The sequence below is a fragment of the Alnus glutinosa genome, chromosome 1 (genome assembly GCF_958979055.1).
Source record: "Alnus glutinosa chromosome 1, dhAlnGlut1.1, whole genome shotgun sequence".
Taxonomy (NCBI): Eukaryota; Viridiplantae; Streptophyta; class Magnoliopsida; order Fagales; family Betulaceae; genus Alnus; species Alnus glutinosa.
In genome coordinates, this window is record NC_084886.1 from 5,541,733 (window position 1) to 5,564,681 (window position 22,949).

Consider the following 22,949-nt stretch of genomic DNA (forward strand, 5'->3'; position numbering starts at 1 on the left):
AGCAAATCCGATGTCCTATATTCATGTTTATGAATGATTATAATGTGTAGCTTGTTGAGATTTAACTGTTGTTTTACATTGGTACATGTTATCAAATGCTTTTATTCGCATTATACTATGAGTATGAGGTTATAAAACACTACGAAAAGAAAATGCAAAGAAAAATTGTAGTCCTGGCTTTACTATTATGAAAAGCTCTTTCTAAAGCAGTATAATTGACAAAATTGTTTGGAAAAAAGAAAAAGAAAAAGGATTTTAGAAAATTGGGATTACATCACACAAGAAATATCAGTCTCTTTTTACTTGATGAGCCGTGAACTCACATCCAATTGAAAAATTATGAAATTTTACAGATGTCATTGAAGAGGCCGAGGAAGACCCATACGTGAGTTTAAACTACCATTCGTGAGGTCGGTAGGGGACCTCAGCTTTTGTTGGGCTGGTTGTTGCTCATGTAGCCTTTGTATACATGCCTTGTGGGGGCATTTTTTTGGAGTATACAAAGACAAATATAGTACAAAGTTATGTATATGGTGTTATTTTAGTTAGAGCTCTAGTATATCTTGTCATTTGTGAAGGTGAGTTTGTAGTTTCAATAATAATAAAAAGATTACATGAAAACTTCTGCTGTTAGTGTAACGAAAAGTAGTATTTCCACTTGGAATATGAGTTATTATGCTATATGACTTATATAAAAGTCGGAGCGTTACAGATAGTGCACCTAACGACCTAGTGTTAAGTGGCAGAGTATGCTTAACGTCTCAGTGTCAAGTGGGGGAGTAAGCTTGACGAACCAGTGTTAAGTGGAGGAGTACACTTAACAAAATTATAAGATGAGAAGGCAAAGTAAAGCAAATCAAATATTTAGCTAAAGGAATATGTATTGTACCATAAGCATATTTTGATTTCAATAATATTTTTCATAATCATCTACTAGTAAAAGAAAATGTTAAGGATTTCTAGTTTTAAAATTTATTATGAAAGAAAAGACTCTCTCTCATTTTAACTTTAAAGAAAAGAGTTTTTACATAAACGTTTCCACAAAGATGCGCTGTCCCAATAGTTTGCTTAAATTTTGTATCTGTTATGAAAGAAAAAGTTTACCATGATTTTGAGAACCAACTTTTATTTCAAAATGAAATCGATAAACAAAAGAGAATAATTTTAAAGTACAAATTAAAGGGGCTCACGTCACTCACACATAATTGGTTGGACTATTTTGTTTACTTAGTCGTGGACTCACCATTTGCTTATGCAAAATTGCTTTAATTTTACAGATATTGTGGATGCAAACTATGTGCCCTACAGTCATCTAGTAGGAGGTTTACCTTTTGAGGCTGGCTAGACTATATATTGTGGAGGCTCAACCAAGTTTAGGGTGTGGCCCTTTTTGAGTATGTACAAAGTAGTACGTTTGCATTATGACTGTAAAAAGACTAATCAAATTGGAAGTGGTACGTGGATGCTTTGTAGAATTACTTATATTCAGTATCGACAATTTATCCACCTAATGTGGGAGTTACTTTTGGAGTACAGTTACAGAATGGAAGAGAAGTAGCTAGGGGAAAGTCTGTGAAATAGAAGGGGGGAGAAGAGAGAGTAATGGAGGCCAAAACATATATAGATTAATTAAAGCTGGGAAAAGAGTGGAGGAAGGGAGGTGGGATACGGGTTGGGGGGTCGAAGAGAAAATAGAAGCCGGCCATAACAAAGAAATGAGGAAAAAGAGAGAGATCGTGAACTCCTTCATGGAGTCTTAATTAACAGGAGATCGAATATAGTGTAACCATGGCCGGGAGATAGTTTTTTGGTTCTCTGGGTCGATAAACTAACAAATATAGTTAATTATATCTTTAGTTTGTAAATTAACTTTGCTTACATATATTGAATAGAATCTTAAAAATAGACAAGGTAGCTAAGCTAGGGCTAATGGGACATGATCCGTCTGTTGATCGGGAGGGGTAGTTGGAGCATCACACTCCGGGCGCAAACACACCATGAAAATGTCATCTGATCAGTCCACCAATACATGTCACGACCACGTACGTACATAGTGGGTTGTTTTATTGGGGGTGTTTCTTATATTGGCTTTATCCATCGATCCCTTTTCTCCTTATGCGTTTCATCATTTTAGTTGTTATATCTTAATAGGTATATGGATAGCCATCCAACATGTGTCACAACAAACTTTAAGCACGAATGAGACTCGGCAACAAATGTTCAAGCCAGGGAAATTAAATGGTTTTTCCGTTGCTTTCCTTTCTTCGTGGTGTATATGACTATCATGAGCTCTAAAGGTCCAGAAAGAAATCAGCCCTTTATAGGTGTTACCCACGTTAAGGCATCCCGTGAGATGTTTGTCCCAATTTCTATGCAAAGGCCGGTGAGTAGCACAGCTCAACTAACATCCATTAGAATATATGTTATCATGATCACTTGCTTTTCTTTTTCTCCCGTCATACAGAAACACCCTCCATTTGTCATTCCGTGCACATTATGGTAAAAGGAGGACAAGAAAAAGATTACTTGTTGAACTCTACGTGAAACACCCGGAAAAAAAAAAAGTTTTAATTTGTTAGTTTGGTTATATAAATCGGCCAGTGGCGGACCAAGCCTTGTGAATATTGGAAAAAAAAAAAAAAAAAAAAAACACGCAGGTCCGCCCTTTTTTGCCGGTGACTGCACCGTGAAAGCTAAAGATTGCTTCGGAAAATACACAATAACAAACATTGTTAAATCATAACTTATCTTAAAAGTTTAAGCGGATTGGAATAAATAAATTTAATTATTTAATTAGTTTATATTCATACAAGCCAGCAAAAACTACAATTAGCTATAAATAAAGCATGTTAAACTAATCATCCTTCCTACCTATATATTTGCCTTATAGGCTCGACAGGTTCAATTGGAATTGAGAATGAGTTCCTCGGTCTTTAATGCGATGATGGCTATGAATGAACTCCGTAAGCTCATATGTTTGATCACGTGACATTGGTGTAGGAGAACTTTCATCGATTTGTTCATAATCGAAGCCTTTTGTGTCTTGCAAATGATTACACTTGATGCACCTACAACGTTGGGTAGCAGAGCAATGTGATGTTGATGAGTTGATCCTTGTTCCATAGCAGTAACAATTATCCCTAACTCATCATCAGAGTTATCAAAAAGCATTTTGGAAAATAAATAAATAAATAAGAAAAAAAGGCTAGCCATAAGAGACAAGGCAAAGATTGAATGGAAAAGAAACTTTGGTTGAAGTGAATGAAAATTGGAAAGAAAACAGCCTTATTTACATTGAAAACATATGAACATTGGGAAAAGATGAATTTTTTGAAAATAGGACAGTTATGGAAAGATAAATTTAAAAAAATATGACCGTCAAGAATTTTTTTTTTTGAAAAATATAACAGTAAAGACAAATTTTTGAACATATGTCCGTTGAAAAAATACAATTTTTTTTTTTTTTTTTTGAAAATATGACCATTAAGAAAAAATAAATTTCAAAAATATAATTCTTGGAGAGAGAATGAAGAAATAATATTTAAATAGAATAGTAAAAGTGAATATCTAAAATAGAGAGAGATATAGGTACTTCGAAAAAGTGAGTAACTAAAAAGAAGAAAAAAAAAAAGTGATTATTTAGCTAAAGCTTGATGAGCCGGATGTTAATGCTTGGGTAGAAAGAGAAAGCTAATGTGAGTTGGGGTAGTTTTAGGGGATTCTATATAAATTATAGATAGGAATAAAAAAATGCATAAGCCAATGCAAATGCCTTTACAACTATAATTCTGCTTTGCAGGTTGATAAAATATATCATTAATGCCACGATGATAATAATAATAATAATTATTATTATTATTCTGCCTACTAAGAGAATCATGTAAAAGTCTTTTACCAAAAAGATGGTAAGGCCGTTATATATTCATACAACTCCAGAAAAATCAAGAGATAAGTAGAGCAATCCCCAAAAATGAATGTGTGACTACCTACGACTGAACTGACACACTTCCTTAGAAGAGCAGTTTGTGCTTATGGAATTCGGGAGCATCACCAATTTGCTTATGTCAGCCAGGACCAAATCAGTGTCGTGCAACAGCCACACTACAATGTACCACTACACAGGAACCAGCACCTCAGAATGGGATAATTAGGACTAAACAATTAGGGGCATGAACTCAGAATGCAGAAATAGGATAATTAGGACCCTAGAAGAATAAATGTGTAAGACAAGAATCCCCTAGTGAGAACCAAATCAAAAATTTTCATTATATGCGTGCATATCCTTTCAGTAAATGATGTGTTACACTCTACATAGGGTACAGATACCCACATAGGGGGGGAAAAATGAATGAATTTGAATATGGAGTTTGTATTACTTTTGATAAGAATATGATACGTACTAATAATGGCAGAGCCATCCCTCTGAAAGTTAACCACTGCGCATGTTCTTGTGACTGCTGAAAATAATATACAGGTTTGTTGCCACCTTGGTGAGGGTGCTTCAGTCATTAACCGAAATGGAAACCAGACGACCTGTAAGAGCTGCTGGAAAGATCCGGCAGCCTGCGGATTGCAATAACACCAGCTGCAAAGGCACAGATTGTAGCCAAAACAAAGGCAGGAATGTTTCCTCCACCAAATAAAGCATCCCATGGCCCCGCACCAAGAGATACAATCATCTAAACAATAACAAGTTTGATATCAACATCGACTGAACAAACAAATAAAAAAGATGGCATTACTGACGTCTTTTTTAAATCTAACATTTTCATGGGCATAACAAGTGCAACCAGAAAATATATGGCAAGTAAACACGCAAGCACAAAAAAGATGTGGGACAAAAATAACCGTACCAAAAAGAAATGATGTGACACCTACAAATGATTTAAAAAAAAAAAAAAAGAAGAAGAAAAGAAAGAAAGCTGCTTGCATTTGAAAGTTTGAAACAGAGGCATGCACGCTGCCCCAATGAAGCTGAATAGAAGTAAAAGAAATAATTATCATACTTAGCTAGTTAATTACAAAACACTGATAAAATTTAGATTGTTGTTGTAGAAGGGATGGGCTAGGAGAAGAGTTCAAATATCACCTACTAAGTTGGTCCAATGTTTGTTCTCCGATTTCTGAGGGAGGGTTGGGGGTCTGGAACTTGCAGATGTTCAATCCTGCTCTCTAAGGAAAATGGCTATGGCACTATGTGCATGAGAGAGAGGCTGAGGACTCTAAATTTGGTGGAGCCCCTTGGGGCGTATGCGGTTGACTCAGAAGAATATTAGGAGGGGTTGGAAGAAGTTTTAAAGTCATACCAGATTTGGGATGAGAGACGGCTCTAAAGTTAGATTCTGACATGATATGTGGCGTGGGGATATGACCCTTAAGGAAGACTTTCTAGATTTATATGCTATTGCTTGCGTGAAAGATGCTTCTATTACGGCTCAGTTGGAGCTTTCTGGTGGCTCCAATTAGTGGAACATAAGCCTTGGTAGAGCGGTTCATGATTGGGAGGTGGACGTCTTTACCTCTTCAAGGTGTTGAATTCAATTAGAGTGAGATGAGAAGGTGAAGATAAGCTTTTGTAGGTGCCCCCAAAAGACGGTTGTTCGATGTTAGATCCTTTTATAGTGTCATGCTTTGTACTGATGAATTTAAACTATGGACAATCTTAAGAAACGGCAGATCATTGTGGTCGATAGGTGTTGTATGTGTAAAAAGAATAAAGAGTTTGTGGACCATTTTCTTCTCCGGTGTGAGGTTGCTTATGCCTTATGGAATGTTTTATTCGATTTGGGATGTCTTGAGTTATACCTAAACGAGTAGTCGACTTGTATGCTTGTTGGTGGATTGCCGGCAGCACTTTGAGTACTGTTGTGTGGAAGATGGTGCATTCATGCCATTTATGGTGTCTATGTTGGGAAATGAATGACATAAGTTTTGAGGACCGTGAGAAGACAGTTGGCGTGTTTGGCAAATCGTTCTATATTTTTTTTTTTTGTGTGGAAATAGTAACAAGAATTAAATGATGTGATATAAAGGTGAAATAAGTTTGAATTTTTTGTGAGAGAAAAGTGAAGAAGTTGTTTGGTAATGTGAGCAAAGGAGTTTGACTTTTTTTAGAGAAAAAAGAGGGTTGCCACACGGGACCAGTATCTTTGGATAGCTGCTTTTGTTTTTTTTTTGTGACTAGTTATCATGATTTTCTTGTTCTTTTTTTTTCCTTCTAACTAGGTATTTTCTTTGATATACTTCATGTGTACCTGATGGTGCTTTATACTTTTAATGATATCTCAAATTACTTATTAAAACAAAAGGGAGGGGGGGAGGGGGGTGTGGATGTTTCCATTCCAACATAGTAAAAGAGTAACCACCGACAAATTTACATATGGAAATGAAACAGAAAATAAAGAAGAATGCAAGGAACTACCTGGGGAACAACAATTGCAAGATTCAGAACTCCTATAGCCAGTCCTGCATAGCCATACAAACTCTTCAGAATCACAACCAGATAAAGAAGGTAACAACATGAGGTTATAAAGATATTGCTACGAACCTTGGCCGCCACCTGAATCAGCAGTCAGCTCTGCTGTGACAGAAAATGGAACACTGTAGGTAATCTGCAACACACAAACAATCAATGACAGCAAAAAAAATTTCTGAGAACAAAAATGGAAGCAAATCAAGTATCACCGAGAGAACACTGTACTTACAGCAAGAGGAAAGCCAAGAAGAGCAAATACAATCAAGGCAGCTATCCTGATTGCTGCACTCCCTCCAATTACATGTTGAATCCCTTCCGAATATTCTCGCACAGATACCAAACTAATGATAGCAGTGCCTCCCATGCAGGCAAACACGATAAAATTGCTCATTGCCCATACTAGTCTTGCACCCATCCAATGACACATTGGTTCAATAAGGAAAGAACTAATGCCAAGAACAACCTACACCAGGGAAAAAAATGTTTAGCAAGAAAATCCACTACTTACAAGATTTCATTCCCGCCAAGTTGAAATATTCTTATTGCAATTTGAATAAAGAATGACATATTTCAAATGGAAGAAAAACTACTGATGCACAATTTTGAGTTCTTACTGAATTCAATAGCAAACCAAATGCACCTTCTCTGACACCTTGGTCATACTTCTGTACTTCAGAAGATTTTCCTTTTGGATCTCCATGATAAACTTCCCTACCCATCCAATCCGTATCAAAAAGAAAGAAAGGGAACCAGGACAACTGCATACAAGATTGTGATTAAAGATAGCATTAGGTTAATATGGAAAATGAAACCACCAATCATCACATAAAAACATTAATCTAACAATACCCATATACGTAGAAAAGCGGTAGCTATGACAGATGGGCCCCTAGGCCTCCATCACAAGGCACAGTCAAAACTTTTTGTCTAAAAAATTTACCAAAATTCCAAATCAGAAAATTACATTACAAAATCACCTCTCAATAATAGCAAAGAGAAAACATTTTTTTTTTTTAATTTATACTGATCCCTCATCTAGGGCTATTGATCCCAAAGCATTTATATAGGTGTTCTTTTTTTACTATTAGCCAATGCCATACCCTATTGTTCTGTACTGTGATTTTGTAAGTAATAGTAGACATCCTTCATCTTTCATCTTTGCTATGAAGATGCTTACACATTCCTTACACCACGACATTGTTGAAGGTGTTCAACATCTAGCCATCACTAAAATGTACAAAATGAATATCTTCAATTCATGGACACTTTAATTACATGTATATTCTTACTTTGATAAATTTATAATCCCATGTTACATCTTTGATTGATAATTATAATTTTGATTTGTAATTTTTATCCATTTTATTATATATGAAAAGGATTACAGACTCCATGTATTTTTCTACTGGAGTTAAATGTTCCCCTTCCCCACCTACTCTACTTCTGAATTTTCTGTCAGAATCTGAAAATTACAAGTAAACTTGGAAGTGTGTGTTTGATGTAAACTTGTCTATTCGATTTTTGTGCTTCAAAATTTTTCAGTTTACCAAGTAAAAACAAATATGCCAATAATTACTATCCTGCGCATTACTCGAGTTCAGATCAATGATATCCAGTTCAAGCGAACAGGAGATTGGCTAACAACTAAGTTGAAAGGAAAACACAGAAAAAGGAAACATGGATATAACTACTGAAGCACTTACCCAACTAAGAGCCATAACAATAAGCACTGAATGCATTGCAGGCTGTAGATGCCTCAAACTGGTCAACAAATTGACTAACACAGCTCCCGGGCCATCACTAAAGGTTTCATTTTGATGATCCTCAACTTTAGAGTTGACCTGTGTTAGGTTTACATCCTTTTCATAAACAGCTGCATTGTTGTTACCTTTCGCATTGTCAACAATTGGCATATCAGGCTTTGAATTTGAAAGGTCAAAACCATTTTGGTGAGTATCATCCAATAAAGGTGCAGAATCTGATAGACGATGGAACTGGTTCACAGTTAGTGGGACCTCCTTTGCAAAATATAAAGTCACAAGCGTGCAAAGAGCCAGGAAAACCTGCACATATACCAAATAATGTTATTTGTTCTTGGACTCGTAAATGGCACAATTAGATGGCAGCAAAACACATACAGCTAGAAATTGCAATTTTTTTCCTGAAAATTTTCATTCAAAAATAAATGAGCTTGTGAACTACTAAAAGGTAGATGTATAAAAAGAACAAAGAAATTCAGAACAAATGACTGATCATGATCAGTGATTTACTGACCGTGGAGTCTACTAAAGTTGTCTGAGTTGTTGTGGGGAACTATTCTTTCTACACCAATAATGGCTACTTCCACACTCCTCTCTCTTACACATGCGAGACCGATTTTGCATTGAAATAGCATTTCCCCTACTTTTTTTTTTTTGAGAAGTAATAGCATGTCCCTAACTTATGATATGCATGTACTAATCAAATTTACTTGACTCAGATATGTAATGGGAATAATATAATCCGAGGTCATCTTAGGAATATAAAATCTTGCAACAAACTTTACTTCACTAAACAAATTTAGCTGGACAGAAACCCTGTATGTAGCCACTGGTCAATGGTAAAGCAAGCTTAGGGTTTTGAGATTATATATTCCCAGTAATGTCTGGAATACACTATCTGAGCTTCATTTACCAAATAAAAAATTAAAAAAAATCATGAAGAAGTCACAATGATAGATACCATGATTGAAGCTCTGTGATTGACAGGAAAAACGATGTTTTCAAATAACGGACAGAGAAGTAATTAATTATATATCACGTAAAATATTCATGCAGGTAAACTAATCTCCAAACTAACTCACCACGGCAACAAGAAATGCTGCTTTGAGATTTGCACAGGCTTCACAGCAAGCTCTCGTCTTCAGGAATGGAAACCAACTGCTCAAAAATGAATTCCCACATAGATTAATCACCACAAATATTAAGTGCTGAATTTGAACACTGAAAACATAAGATCATATAGCAACTGGGACAAAGTAGTGTCTCAGCCATGCAAGATTTAAAGATTTCTTACAGCTACTTATCAAAAAAATGAAACAAAACATGGGGATAAAGTGATGGAATGCATAGAATGAATAAGCACAAACACAAACAAGCTGAATCTACAGAAGCAGTACATGAAAACAAAACAACAGTTAAAGACGTGTCACCTGTGCCAATTTCCACTAGCACCAGAAGAGAATCCAAGGATGTTTCCAACGGCCATCCATGAGCAAAATATAGCATTTGCTGAATTACGTTGATCAGGGCCTAAAATGAAAGTTGTAACACATCTTATAATGTTTTGCAATAACATGTATTTTGTAAGTAAAACATGAAAATAAAGCATGAGTACCCAGATCTCACTAAATATGTTAGAACCCAGATGGAAAGATATAGGAGGAAAAAAGAAGCCACCTGATAGATCAGCTAGAAGAGCACGAGCTGGCCCCTACAAACAATAAAACTTTCATTAATTGCTCTTATATATGGTGGTAAAAAGCATAAGATCAGCATTAAAGGGAAACAAGAAATAAGTTGTTTCAACCAGCCATACCTGCACTGTATTGTTGGCAAGATCCAGCATCCAGAAACCAATAACAAAGACAATAGCTGCCTTTGTTCGGGTACCTTTGTATGTGCTGCATTTGAATAAATGAGTTTTTTTTAAGTCGAAAGTCCACATTTGTGAAATAAAAAAGGAGGATCAAAAGGAGGCAACAGAAACCTGCAATTCTCCTCCGTATCACCTAATATAAATCCAATGTCTGCAGAAAATCCGATTAATATCACCTATATTGCAAGACTTAGTTCAGCTAATATAGAAAGCTGAAAACAACTTATTTAAAAGATATAGGAGTCCCTAAGACTTACTGCAGCTGAGATCATGAGAGATCCTATCAGAATAAATGGCCGTCTTCTTCCATATTTAGAAGTACATTTATCACTCCAAATACCAACACACGGTTGAACCTGGAAAACAATAAGCAAGTAACTCAAGAAAACTACTTTTTGAATCAAACAAATGTAGTAGGTGACAAATATATGTACACTTTCCTATTCCTTCCCAGCTTAGGCTTTAGCAGTCTTTAACTAATTGCATTAAAGCATCTACAGCCAAGTAATAATTCACCACATACAAGAATCAAACGGGCATTAAGAGCCAGGTAAGATCAAGATCATCATAGCGCACAGAATCTTAAGTACCAGAAGACATTGATGAAGTGTATGAAACAGTAAAGTTTTTATCATTTTCCTCAGAATAAAAAGTGAGGAAATTAAGTAATATACTAATATCAGATACTACCCATTCCTATGGAGTCTTCTACTGCCATTATGCTTAGTGTAATTATAGGCCATTGTGGAAATGTTGTTGAATCATCTTCATAAAAGCACATGCATTTTGCGTTGAAGGTGCCCATACTCGATATGCATATTGCTATTTTTTCTTCTTTTTTTTTTTTTTTTTTTTTGGGGGGGGGGGGGGTGGGTGTGGGGAGTAATATTTTCAATGATTCAACTCAATTGCAAGAATAGAAATAAATACTTTAGATACTGTCTGCATTCCGCAAGGACTCCAACATAATATGATGGAGTACAATACATCACGGCAAATTAAAAGGGGCTAACATAAACCAACTCCTATGAAGTAAATATAAAACGTTATAATTCTGGACAATTGGTCGCATAGTTGGGAAAATTAACAAATAATAACAATACAGGAAAGGAAATGAAGTAACCGGTGGCTATCACCTACCACAAGACCTGTAATCGGGCCACAGAGCCAAATGAAAGAAGAAAAGGCATGCTCTATTCCAAGTGTCTGCAACAATTAGTTGAGAGGCACTAGTTAATCAAAATGAAGCATGAGTATAAAACTGAAAAGAACTCAATACAATGTAGATGATGAAGGCAAACATAGTAGAAACCATCAAACCAAACATGAATAAATCATGAAAAGAAAACTAATTCCATCAAATGTAAACTGAAAAACAATCTCAGAAGACAACTTGCCACTATGAGATTACCTGCAAACATCCTTTTACATAGAAACAATGAAGATAGCTCTGTCTCACGCTTAACAACATTCACTAGAATCTTGCATTAGGTAACCCCAAAAATGACCATGTTCGTTTTTTGTTGTTATTAGACAACCGTCTAATTTTAAACGAATGGATGGTGACGGTTAAAGAGAATGGATCTTTTAAGTTCTCTAAACTGTTCTTCAACTCGCAGTGTAATTTTCATAAGAGCTTGAATTAATCACACTCCGATTCTCAATCTTAAACAAGCATTTTAATTCTCAAAATCATTGCCCAAATCATACTCCTCCAGATCCGAATCGTCCACAACCACTCCAATTAAAAACACGCAATAAAAAAAAAATACAAACATTTTGATGTTAGAGAGAGAGAGCGAGCGAGCGCGCGCGAGAGAGAGAGAGAGTATAAACCTGAATATAGGGAGTTAAAAGCGAGAGCTGTAATGCCCAGCCGAATTGGACCCCGGCGGCGACCGTACAACTGAGAATCAGAGTCATCAAGTTAATGTGTTTCTCTCCGGAAGGGGGAGATGAAGAAGGAGATGGAGAAGAATTGAGATCGATCCGATGGTGTTGGGGCGAGTGGGACTCGTCCACTCCCACCATTTCCACTTCGACCTCTCTCTTCAGGTTCTTGTACGGAACCCGGATCGACGCTGAGTCCGTCATCCCCGCCATGACTCGGAACGATGGTGCGCTTGACTCGGGCGATGGCTACGAACGCTCAATCGCAGGCCCTGACATTAAAATCGGTGGCTGAGGATCTAGGGCTTTGCCCGAGAGATCTAATTCCAGGGTTACGGAGATGAGGAAGAACGAGAAAAATCAGAGTCAAATTTGGGCGGGTGTGGTGTGGGGGATGCGTCAAATGCTATGCGACAAGCCTCGCGTTTTCGGAAATGTTTGCTACGTTGCAGCACCATGAAGAGTCCTGCTTAAGCGTATATACACCGTCGATGGTGAGACATCTTTTTCTTAACTTAGCCCGCCGTGGGCCCATCACAAACCCCAAAACTTGACTTTGACTTGAAAAATCCCGTAAATCTTGAATCAGGGCCGTTGATTGGAAAAAAAGAAATAAAAGTCTATGACATGGAGTTTCTGAGAAGGGAAGTGTGAATCCTTCACACGAATCCCACCGACAGTGGAATTTTGGAGTTAGATTTACGTAGTCCCGCGCCATAAACTTCCTTAAAAACACCGGAAAGATAAAGGACGCGCAGTCAAAAAAAACCCCAAGGGGAAATTTCTTTGGTCAACCATGATCTTGGACGTATTAAATTTTGCCAGGCCAATGAGTTACATATTTTTACGACCTACGTATCAAAATGACATGTATCATTTAAACATGTTAAAAGCATACGTATTTTTATTAATACTATTAAAAAAACATGTAAGAAACACATGCTATTTAAATAACACGTGATTCTCACATGTTAAAGAACACATGTCAATCTTATATGTGAATTGTAAGAAATTTCATACAAATCAATTTATAGGAAATTTGTAATCCTGTACATAAACCAATATAAGAAAACGTTTATAAAATGTGTTGATTTTAGCAGTCAGTTGCATTGTCTAAAAACGACATCCTAAATGTAGTTCGAATTAACGGTCTCTAGTCATTATTTAAAGATTGTTTACTCGCATCCCGCATCTGTGGTTATTTTTCAGCTTTTCAAATAATTGCTTTGGGAAATTCTAGTATAAGTTGATCGACAAGGGTCGGAATTTTCGGAATTACAAGAAGAGAAACTCTCAGCAATAGTATGACACAAGAATAGGATTGAATGAGTGCTTTCAGACCAGAATTCTCTACAATTTAGAGAGATTCCTAAGAGAGCTAACGTGCTCAGGCAAGTAAGCCAGTCAAACAGGCTGCAATCCAAACAGGGGATTACAATGAATCCCAATCCGTGTGCTTTCTGAGCGTTTTCCTGTAGTAAAGCTGCTCCAGGCGTGGGGGGGTTGTTGGGGGATGGAACTTGGAAGAAGAGCATTTCATATTAACAAAACCAAAAATTGTAGCTAGTACACAGAATCACGTACAGTATATGGATCATGGATGTGCTGTCCATCCCTCCCACGGAAACAATGCTCCTTCCATCTTATGAAACCACAAAACTCAAAAATGATATTACCTCAATGGCTCATGATGTATTCTATCTAATGCATTCCAATCAAAATGAGATCAATACAAAATAATGGTGGTCTTTCCCGCGCCAAAAAGCTTTCAGCAATTTCAAGGGCAAAAATGGGTGTAGTACTGTCCTGTGCAGAAGAGACACCCCACAGGAAAAAAATTTAAATTTTAAATTTTTTAAAAAATAAAAATAAATATCCCCTTGTGCATTGCTCCGAAATGGCACGGGAAGTGAAAACAAAAGCCAAGTCAGGCCTCATCAGGTACTGATACGCAAGTATATGAATCTATGATGCTGTTTTTTTTTTTCCTTTTCTGGGCGATGTTCTGTTTTTCTTTAATACCTCTTATGTACATCTTTATTATAGCGATTACTCCACAGTTCATACCAAGATACAAAATTACAAAATATCTATATGTTTTAAGCTATTCATATACGAGAACAAAAGGCATATTTGAGTTAATCAAAGGCCTCATTGGTTAACACCACGACTACCCAAGTCAGCTGCAGCTTTTGCTGCTCGAGTTAAAGCATCTGAGACCCAAAGAGCTCCCTTCGAAAAGTAGCTACTGTTTACCATGCTGCTTGCAGCTGCTGCAGCTGTTCTTCCGGTTGCCGACACGGCTAACTTGGTCATATCTGAGACATGATACTTTTCATCAACAGATTTAACAGCATAAACCCCTGCAGATATCTTATCACTGAGGCCCATTCTCTGGCTGAGCTCAGCAACCTTGGCTGCTGCAGTTGCTGAAACTTGATGAGACCCGTCAAAAGCTTTGGCCTTGCTTAATGCATCTTTACCTAGATCATATCCCTTGGCTAGCATGGTAATAACTACTTCCTGTGCCATAGTTACTGCCTCGCCGGTGCTGGAAAATTGGCTTCTTTGTGTATGCTGTCAAGGTTTAAAAAAAAACAAATTAGAATTTATAAAAGCAGATCATTAGGCCACAAGCTATAATCATTAGAACAAGTTCAACTAGAAGAAACGAAAGACATACAGTTTCCTCTTCTTGCCTATGTGATGGCCTGTTCCAAAAATCAAATTCATCTTCATATAGCCCCCAGCGGGTTATGCATACACGTTGATCCAAAATTGTGGCACCCTGAAAGAACAAATTTCACAGAGATTGTATAAACTATCACATAATCGTAATACAAAAGGATAAGAAAAACCCAAAACAAATAAAAAAAATTATAATTTTGATTGCAAGAAGATATTAATGGCTGATTACAAAAGAAGATTGGTGAAAAGATCCGTGCGTTTAAATGAAATATTAAGTATTTGACTATGAAAAGACCTTTAATGAGCAAGCCTAATAATAAAGACAATATAGACTGAATGAACAAATAGGATAAGAATATCAGGACACAATGTCATATGACATATATGGTGGTGTAAAAGTGAATAAATTAAGTGCCAGCTAATATAATGAACTCTAAGATATTTTCATTTAATGAACAATACTTTAAATCAGGAAGGAAAATTTTAATTAATTTCATATCTCATAATAATGACACATTTGGGAACGTGTCTGTCTCTGAGAGAGAGAGAGAGAGAGGTTACATCTAAACACTATCAACATCATTACCATTAACATTATATTGTAGTTATAGATACAATCACTGAGGGCACGCATTATATCTATATGTAATAGCATCATTCATCTATATGAACATTTACATCTAATTACTTCAGAATCATACTTCCCCAGTTCCTTTCTTTTGTTTGCGGGGTAGGGGGGTGGAGACGCTAAAATTGTCCTACCACACAGGCAATCAACCCAAGACATCTGTTAGCAATGGGGTAGGATTTGGGTTTTAATTCTTATTGCTGACCAAAACAGAACTTTCTTCCAAAAGTATATCTTTACTCTTGCTATCTTTTGTTCAAGTATAATTTCACCATCAACAGCATCTTGCAGGTTTGCTTCTATATAGCATTATTCCCAGCCTTATATTATTGGCGATCTATGTAGAACTTTGCAAGTATACTTCCGCATTAACGGGATTAACGGGATGACACAAGTCAGGCAGTGATTTATAACACTTCCTGAATAGGTGGGGGGTAAATAGATGTTTTCCAATAATCACTACCAGTTAAAATTTCACAACCACACATAATATCACTAAAATTAAGTAGAGCAATAAAAAGATTAAACACAACAATTTTGGTGACGAAGTAATAAACTTTTAAGGAACTCTTCAAAAGTAAAATCAATCTGGGACAGTCAGGAAACTTTTCCACTATAGAAAAATTAAATTACACACAATTTTATACTTACACCTGCTGTGTGCCCCAACAAATGACCCGTTTTCTCTACTGCAATAGCACCAGAACTCTGGTCAATTACTATCAAATTTCCTCATGCAACCCGAAACTCCGATGGCTGTAGGTTTTTGGAATAAGTGTGGATTAAACAAAGCCAAAGAGAAGCAAGGAGGGATGCACAAGGTCTCTTCTTAACTCACAAAATAATGGTCTCCGGATCTAAGGAAAATCGTGCACTACAAGATTTATATATACTCTGGGAAAACCCAGCGTTTTAGTGCAAATACGTTTCTCAGAAAGACAATTTTTTAAGGCAGTGTTCGGATGTTGTCCGACCTCGGTGTTCAACCAACCTCAAATGTTTCTTCTTTCCTCATCCCATTCGGACGAGATCCAACCGTTACAACAACCAAAATGTTTTAGAATCCTTCAATTTATTCACTCAAGCCTCTCGTTCAGACATTGTGCGCCCGCCACACCAACCAATAATATCTGGAAGTCAGTTGCTTGATGGGCTTGTTCGAACATCCTCTGAAAGTCACTCCAATCGAGTGAATTTGGTTTATTTCATTGATGTCTGCAGTTCAGACCCCATGGGACCGCCAATCTAACCAAGTGGTTCTGTCTCTAAACTTGGTTTATTGTGTAAAATCACTTCATTCGGACATCCACCAACCAAGGTACAAACCGAGCCATTCGGTTCCCCAACTCTGACCAAGATTTTGAATTCCAGATTAAGTGCCAACTTAGCCTAAAGTTGTTTTGACGCACAATTTTGCCAACACAACTTAACAATTCCTATTGGTCTATGTACAACAGCTAAGGAGCTGCAATAACTTTTGGCTTTATAATATTGGAGATATGTGGATAGAAACACAATTCCCTGTCAGTCCATTTGCAAAATATGATAACCAAACATAGAGATTCATGAAATATAAGTACCTGACTACAAGTAGATCACTAACTATTCTAACTTTGTGATTTACACATTATCAGTTTTCTAGCAAAGAGTTTGATCCATACACTGAGCAAGCATGCAGTATCTTGAGAATAAGCATCTTTGAATGTCACATAGGCGGTACAGGCCAATTCACCAGATCTGTTTTGTCCAAACCAACAAAAAAAATTTTAAAAAAAAAATCCATGTTAGCGATAAACACATACAAGTATCGCATCATATACTGAAGCACTACACAGAAAAACCATAAACTGCCAAGGAAATTAGCAGCATGCTTCTATTACCACTTAATGGTTGGTTAACAAAGACCAAAAAAGTGCTGGGAAGCCCTTTAGAGCTGACTATGATCCAGTTACCCAACAAGAATTAACAATCCCTCCTGTGATAAAAATCGTTTAAATTTGTACAATAAAACTTGAATATTCATTCAACTACTGTAAACTATCATCTATAACCCCAGAATTCGTATGCCCAACTTTATGCTATGATATGAACAAAACACCCCAAGCAACCAAAAAAATTACGAAGGCATTTCTTCGTTAATCTCCATCACAATTAACAACCTTAATTACTCTTAAAGAAATACAACTGTTTTTGTTTGAAAAACTATCTCTGAAACAAAATGGATTCAATCAGCTAGCACAGGAAGTCAAAGTACAAGTTCGTTGAATTCCAGTAATGAAATATTGTAGGAACAAAGCGATGCTACCTGGCGATTTCGACATGTTCGATCGCACCAGAGAAAGCGAAAAAATCATAGACGTCCTTGTCCGTGGCCTCCGGAGACAAACCTGAAACTTCTATAGTATATCCACCAGGATTCATGTTCTCCAAAAATCTCAGCAACCATAAAAACTGTCTCTAACCTGGAAGTTGTAACATCTTATTCGAAAATATATATGTTCTCACTTCAAAAACATGTAATAAAAGAAGAAATTCATAACTTAATTTTAACTAATTGTTAAAAATATCTTGCTTACAGGTTTTAGATGAGGAAGACCAACTCGGGGAGGAGAAGATCGAGGAACTTCCAAAGCAAACGCAATCTAAAAGGGATCCCTTTTGTGAAATGGGTTAGGACAGACGTCTTTTCTCAACGACCCACTGTAACTGCTTGGAGAAAGATTCTACCGACACCCTTACTGACATTTAGAATTATCGTTACATTCAAAATTTAATAATGATTTATTTAAAATATAATAATAATAATTTCCATGGGCACGTAAGAGACTCTATTCTTCAGAAATGAAAGTGTGTAGCATTTATCAATTGTTATTCTTTTTTTGAATTGAGAAATGTTAAATATTAATTTATTGTTCATCTCTTTTAAAAATTTACTATTAAATTTGAAACACCCACATTTGAGCCAATGGATTCAATAATGAATCTGGGAGACGATTAAATGGTAGATTTGTTCATATCTCTACAAGAGATGGACAAAAAGTGAGCAAAAGATGAAAATCAAACATTTCTATTTTAAATTTGCAGTCTCAAAATAAGCTATTTAAAAATAATAATTTCAAAACGTTTGATTTGAATATACAATTTTTAAAAATATAATTAAGAATTCGGTGAAATCGTAATTTAACTTTTAAATTTGTGTATTTTTTTAAACGCACTCCCTTTTACACTCGGGTAGATAGTCATTTTGGACCAATTGAGATTTGGGATAGGCTTCCTGCTTCTAGGTCCCATTTTTGGCCCATTTAGTTCGGGTAAGTGGGATTACGGGCTCGGGCTTAAATTAGAAATGGGCTATTCAAAATGATGCCCAGTCCACACATGCAATTATAGGCGCTTGGGCTTAGTGATATGTTATAAGCGTTAATAGCGCATATAGGTCACTATTAATTGGTGGAAATGAGGGTGCTTAACTGCTAGAAGAGCGAGATTATAGGCAAGAAAATCAAAATTTTGATTCTCTAGGGGCCACCTAAACAAAGATTTCTACTCTGGCATGGAAAGTGCTACAACTATCTTAGACTTTGATTTTCCTTTCTTTTCCTTTACTCAAACCCAGTTTCAATTTAAAAAAAAAAAAAAAAACCCAACTTATTTTTAATTGTGTTTGAAAATAAACTGACAGTTAGTTGTGCAATTTGCCAACAACAATCTTTGAGCATGCACCTGCTGAGGATCACAACCACTTTGATATCAAAGCGTGGCCCTTGTCATCAAAATCTGAGCAAATCACGTGTAGATTAAATTTTATAACTGTTCTCATAGGTTGAGTTTGAAGGGTTTGAAGCTGGAAATCATTAGAAGGCAATAATCAAGTTTGAGATGCCCTTCGGCCTTAGGGAGTATTAATTAAGGCAGAAGACTAGACTACCGTGAATTAACCAAATTAATTAATTGATTGATCATTAAACAAAGTGGTTAGCTAGTTAGTACGTAGTTATTACTTGCCTTGAAGAACGAATCATTAACGTCTAGGTCGGTGACACATTAAGTCAGAGATCATATATATATATATGCAGTCTAAATATGTGTTCCACTTGATCATGTCATTGGTCTGAAATTCGACACTCTTTATAGCGACAATTGGGTCCCAATAATTAATATGAACAACCTAACACAATATCGTTGTCCGACTACATGGCTATGATGGCTTTAAAGTAATTAATTAACTCAGGGGTGAGCTTTCTCCATTGCCTTTCTTTCTCTTGTGCATGAACTGGGGAAAATAAAAATAAGAGTTTACTATTCATTGCCGCATTGCCCTTCATCAAGGTTGACCTTTAAGGGTCTACTTTGCAGGTTTTTTAACGTACGTGAGAGAGAGAGGGAGAGGGAGAGAGAGAGTGAGAGAGTGAAAAGGTTGATACTAGTAAACAATAATATAGTAGCTAGAGCCCTTCATACATTGAAAATTCACTACTACAAGTGTCATAATCTACAGTAGTCTATATATATATATATATATATCTGGGAAAGAAAGGAAGAAGACGCAGAGGCTTAATTTGTAGATACAAAAGCTTCAGGGAAACTCGATCAAGATTGAGAAGCCCCAGAAGTCTTTTTATTTATATAAAAGTAATTAGTTACTAGCTACTACATGTCTTCTGAAAATGAAGGGATACCATGGAGCCCATGTACACCCTTTTGTCCTCGCCTAGTGACCAATCCCTATATATAGCTAGATAGTAGAAGGGGTAGGAACAAGGAGACAAAGATAACGCTCTCTATTACATAAGTAAACTCCTGATTATGGCCGCTTGTGCGCTATCCGCGTCTGTTGTAGCCAAAAGGTCGGACAAACGGTCGCTTAGGTCATCCACCTCTCTGTGTAAGTTTCTTATATAGTTGCAAGTCTCCTGCAACACCTTGGAAGCAGATACCTGACGCCCCAATAAATTAATAAGCATTATATATATAGTTACCGAAATTATACATATTCATGATCAAGCTTTAAATTTGTGTAATATTAACGGTCCACACCTCAAGTTGTGGCCAGAGAATAAGTCAGGCTTTGTGTGTGTGACTTATCTACCAAAGCAAATGAAGGCCACACATAATATATGTGTGAGACTCGTGAGAGAGAGAGAGAGAGAGAGAAAGAGAGAGTAAGTACCTTGTCGGAGCGCCTATTGCGGATCTCAGGGATAAGTTGTTGTAACTTGGAAACAAGATCGGTGATCTGGTCATCAGTAATATTCCTGGAAGAACCTGACTGGCTGGAACGGGATCTTCTGCTAGACATTGTTGAAAGATGGGGGGGGAGGGGGATTTGTCAGGGAAGTTAGAAAACTAAGTTATCTGAAAGATGGGGGGCGGGGGGGAATGGAGGGGAGAGAGATAGAGAGGGGAGTTAAAATAGGAGGGAAAAGAGAAGTGTTTGAGACAAGTTATGGACAGAGAGAGATAAGGGAGCCATGAACAAAACTAAAGTGGTGTTGGGGGTGAAGAGGACAGGTGCATGGGAGAAAGAAGGGGGCTATGCTTGTTGTTAAATAGGGTTGCGCGCGCGCGCGCAGAGAGAGAGAGAGTGAAATATCGATCGAGTGGATCCAGAAGGCGAGTAGAGAGAGATACGCCATACTGTCTTTTCTCATTGTGTCGCCAAACCGGGGTTAGAGGTCAAGTGGGTTAAGGGAAATGTGCTCGTTTATGACCCAACGACGCGGGACCTGTGTGTGTCAGTCTTAGCACGCAAGCCCACGTTATGTTACTACCTCCTGTCATTTTAAATAGTTTTTAAATTAATTTCGTACATTATTGAAATACACGAACATGTTTTTTGAATTTCATTTCTTCTTCATCTTCCTCACTCTTTCGAGTGGCTAGCTAGTCCTCCTGGAAGTTGCAAATTAAGGATGACATTGTTGACCAGTCAGATCATGATCCCCATTGCTCTTCCTTCGAGGCTTCGGAAACAACATTGCATGTGTCCTCTCGTAAACGCTGCGTATCACCGAACCCAAGTTTGTGGCATGTCTTATTCGTTTCTTACGGTACGTACTGAGAGCTGGGGTGAATACATAATAATACATTAATACATATATTAATATTATCCTAAGATAATATATATATATATATATATTATACATAAACACCATTTGGCATAGAACCTTCCTGTGTTAAATTCCAACTTCTTTCTTATACTAGTCAAAATCATAAGTACCTTTGCCTCACTTTATACACATAATTAATTAATAAAAATGGGTTTTGATTCCCGAATCTTGTGCTACTGTGAATATTTCGGTTGAAATCTCCAGATAAGCTGCAATATCGAAAATGTGGGACGTTACATGTCCGCACGTGATAAGGATGTATTTCAATTTTGTCCGGCGAGATTCCTGGTAGAAGCCACTTTGCCGACGAAACGTCATCATTAACCATGCTTAGGAGTTAGACTGGAACATGGTAGAAGTCTATTTGGATGACAATTTGGTAAAGAGTTTACCAAATAGTTTTGTTGAAATTGTAATTAGAAGTGACTTATATGATATAAAGATAAAAGAATATTTGAATTTTTTTTATGAGAGAAAATTGGAAAAAAAAAATAAAATTGTTTAGTAATTAAAAATCTTTTTTTTTCAGAAGAAATGAAATATATATATATATATATATTACTCAATTACCAAACCATCTCACCACAAACAGTAGGTGTATACCAAAACTGTAGAAGACAAATCATACGAATAATTTTTACGGTAAAAAGCAAGCAAAATGAAAAATATCTATGTTTGTACCCATTTTTGTTTTTTGTTTTTTAAAAAAATGAGATCGAGAACACATGACACTATTCAAAGGGTTGTGATATATGCATTACAAGTGTAAAATTCTAAAATATATTGAGGTGGGATCCACACATATGGGCTCTCCCAATATGCTTTGGAGTTATACATTTTTAGTGCATTTGTTATAATTTTAGTATTACCCTTATTTAAAATACCTACGTCACATCATAACTTTTCCTTAAAAAGAAATTCTATTTATCACACTTCTACTTTACTGGACTAATATGATAATATTATTGTTTAAAAATAATAATAATAATAATAATAAATGTGGTATGAAAAATAGCACTTTCACGTCAATCTAGCAAAAATGGGTTGGAACAGAGGGATGACAAATTGAACAAACCTCTTTTTTCAAACCATGAACATAAAATACCCCTCCTAATTAGCCTGTTAGAATTTATGTGCAACTAAAGGTCGGTGCCCCATGTAGCCATTTTGTGAGATAATAAATGATATTATTATTATTATTATTATTATTATTATTTTAAAGCGCGTGCTCAAATTCGAACATTGTGGTGCTCCTAAAAATCCAAGACCCATCTAGTTCAAAAAAAATAATAATAATAAAATAAAATAAATTAGGTCACCTTAACTAATATTCTTAGAGCATTTACATCCGATTGTGTAAAATTTTATTTAGAATAGCTAACGAAAATCAACTTTTGCTAGTTTAACTAACGGGTTTTAAAAAGCATCATCCATCTAATTATTTATTTTTAATTCTATATTCTTTTTTTATTCTTTTTTATTACTTTTTTATTGACAAGTTCGAGCCGCCACCACCACCCCA

General features: G+C 36.3%; 4 protein-coding genes across 6 annotated transcripts; all 4 read right to left on the reverse strand.

The window, feature by feature from the left end:
- Window positions 1-2,766: 2,766 nt before the first annotated feature.
- On the reverse strand, window positions 2,767-4,535 carry LOC133868322 (uncharacterized). The gene is made up of 3 exons (XM_062305167.1): window positions 4,401-4,535; window positions 3,987-4,114; window positions 2,767-3,068 (listed from the first exon to the last, which is right to left on the reverse strand). Exons 1-3 carry the CDS (start codon window positions 4,416-4,418, stop codon window positions 2,885-2,887), a joined length of 330 nt encoding a protein of 109 aa, XP_062161151.1. The 5' UTR covers window positions 4,419-4,535; the 3' UTR covers window positions 2,767-2,884.
- Window positions 4,239-12,450, reverse strand: LOC133868315 (sucrose transport protein SUC3). Its single transcript, XM_062305154.1, has 14 exons — window positions 11,948-12,450; window positions 11,252-11,317; window positions 10,369-10,467; window positions 10,223-10,287; window positions 10,052-10,136; window positions 9,913-9,946; window positions 9,666-9,765; window positions 9,318-9,393; window positions 8,179-8,538; window positions 7,090-7,233; window positions 6,705-6,938; window positions 6,548-6,611; window positions 6,422-6,465; window positions 4,239-4,679 (listed from the first exon to the last, which is right to left on the reverse strand). The coding sequence occupies exons 1-14, from the start codon at window positions 12,212-12,214 to the stop codon at window positions 4,509-4,511; spliced, it is 1,809 nt and encodes a 602-aa protein (XP_062161138.1). The 5' UTR covers window positions 12,215-12,450; the 3' UTR covers window positions 4,239-4,508.
- Window positions 12,451-13,961: 1,511 nt separating this feature from the next.
- LOC133868328 (binding partner of ACD11 1) lies at window positions 13,962-18,050 on the reverse strand. Of its 3 annotated transcripts, none has more exons than XM_062305179.1 (5): window positions 17,894-18,050; window positions 17,623-17,779; window positions 16,979-17,054; window positions 14,685-14,789; window positions 13,962-14,578 (listed from the first exon to the last, which is right to left on the reverse strand). In XM_062305179.1, exons 2-5 carry the CDS (start codon window positions 17,736-17,738, stop codon window positions 14,153-14,155), a joined length of 723 nt encoding a protein of 240 aa, XP_062161163.1. In that variant the 5' UTR covers window positions 17,739-17,779; window positions 17,894-18,050; the 3' UTR covers window positions 13,962-14,152. The 3 variants fall into 3 exon arrangements, with proteins under 3 accessions (XP_062161163.1, XP_062161172.1, XP_062161179.1); XM_062305188.1 differs by having other exon boundaries at window positions 17,623-17,774; window positions 17,894-18,045; XM_062305195.1 differs by having other exon boundaries at window positions 17,623-17,768; window positions 17,894-18,040.
- A 1,825-nt stretch (window positions 18,051-19,875) lies between these two features.
- Window positions 19,876-20,970, reverse strand: LOC133858582 (transcription factor PRE6). The gene is made up of 2 exons (XM_062294063.1): window positions 20,488-20,970; window positions 19,876-20,254 (listed from the first exon to the last, which is right to left on the reverse strand). The coding sequence occupies exons 1-2, from the start codon at window positions 20,614-20,616 to the stop codon at window positions 20,102-20,104; spliced, it is 282 nt and encodes a 93-aa protein (XP_062150047.1). The 5' UTR covers window positions 20,617-20,970; the 3' UTR covers window positions 19,876-20,101.
- Between the last annotated feature and the right edge of the window lie 1,979 nt (window positions 20,971-22,949).

Coding starts and splice junctions, on each gene's coding strand:
- LOC133858582 (XM_062294063.1), bottom strand. CDS start 20,616: ATGTCTAGCAGAAGATCCCGTTCCAGCCAGTCAGGTTCTTCCAGGAAT. Junction 20,255..20,487: donor GCAATAGGCGCTCCGACAAG/GTACTTACTCTC, acceptor TTGGGGCGTCAG/GTATCTGCTTCCAAGGTGTT.
- LOC133868322 (XM_062305167.1), bottom strand. Junction 3,069..3,986: donor GTGTGTCAGTTCAGTCGTAG/GTAGTCACACAT, acceptor CCAACGTTGTAG/GTGCATCAAGTGTAATCATT.
- LOC133868315 (XM_062305154.1), bottom strand. CDS start 12,214: ATGGCGGGGATGACGGACTCAGCGTCGATCCGGGTTCCGTACAAGAAC. Junction 9,394..9,665: donor GCTAGTGGAAATTGGCACAG/GTGACACGTCTT, acceptor ATTTTTGAGCAG/TTGGTTTCCATTCCTGAAGA. Junction 6,612..6,704: donor TTCTTGGCTTTCCTCTTGCT/GTAAGTACAGTG, acceptor TGTGTGTTGCAG/ATTACCTACAGTGTTCCATT.
- LOC133868328 (XM_062305179.1), bottom strand. CDS start 17,738: ATGAATCCTGGTGGATATACTATAGAAGTTTCAGGTTTGTCTCCGGAG. Junction 14,790..16,978: donor ATACTGCATGCTTGCTCAGT/GTATGGATCAAA, acceptor TTGTTCTTTCAG/GGTGCCACAATTTTGGATCA. Junction 14,579..14,684: donor ATAGGCAAGAAGAGGAAACT/GTATGTCTTTCG, acceptor AAACCTTGACAG/CATACACAAAGAAGCCAATT.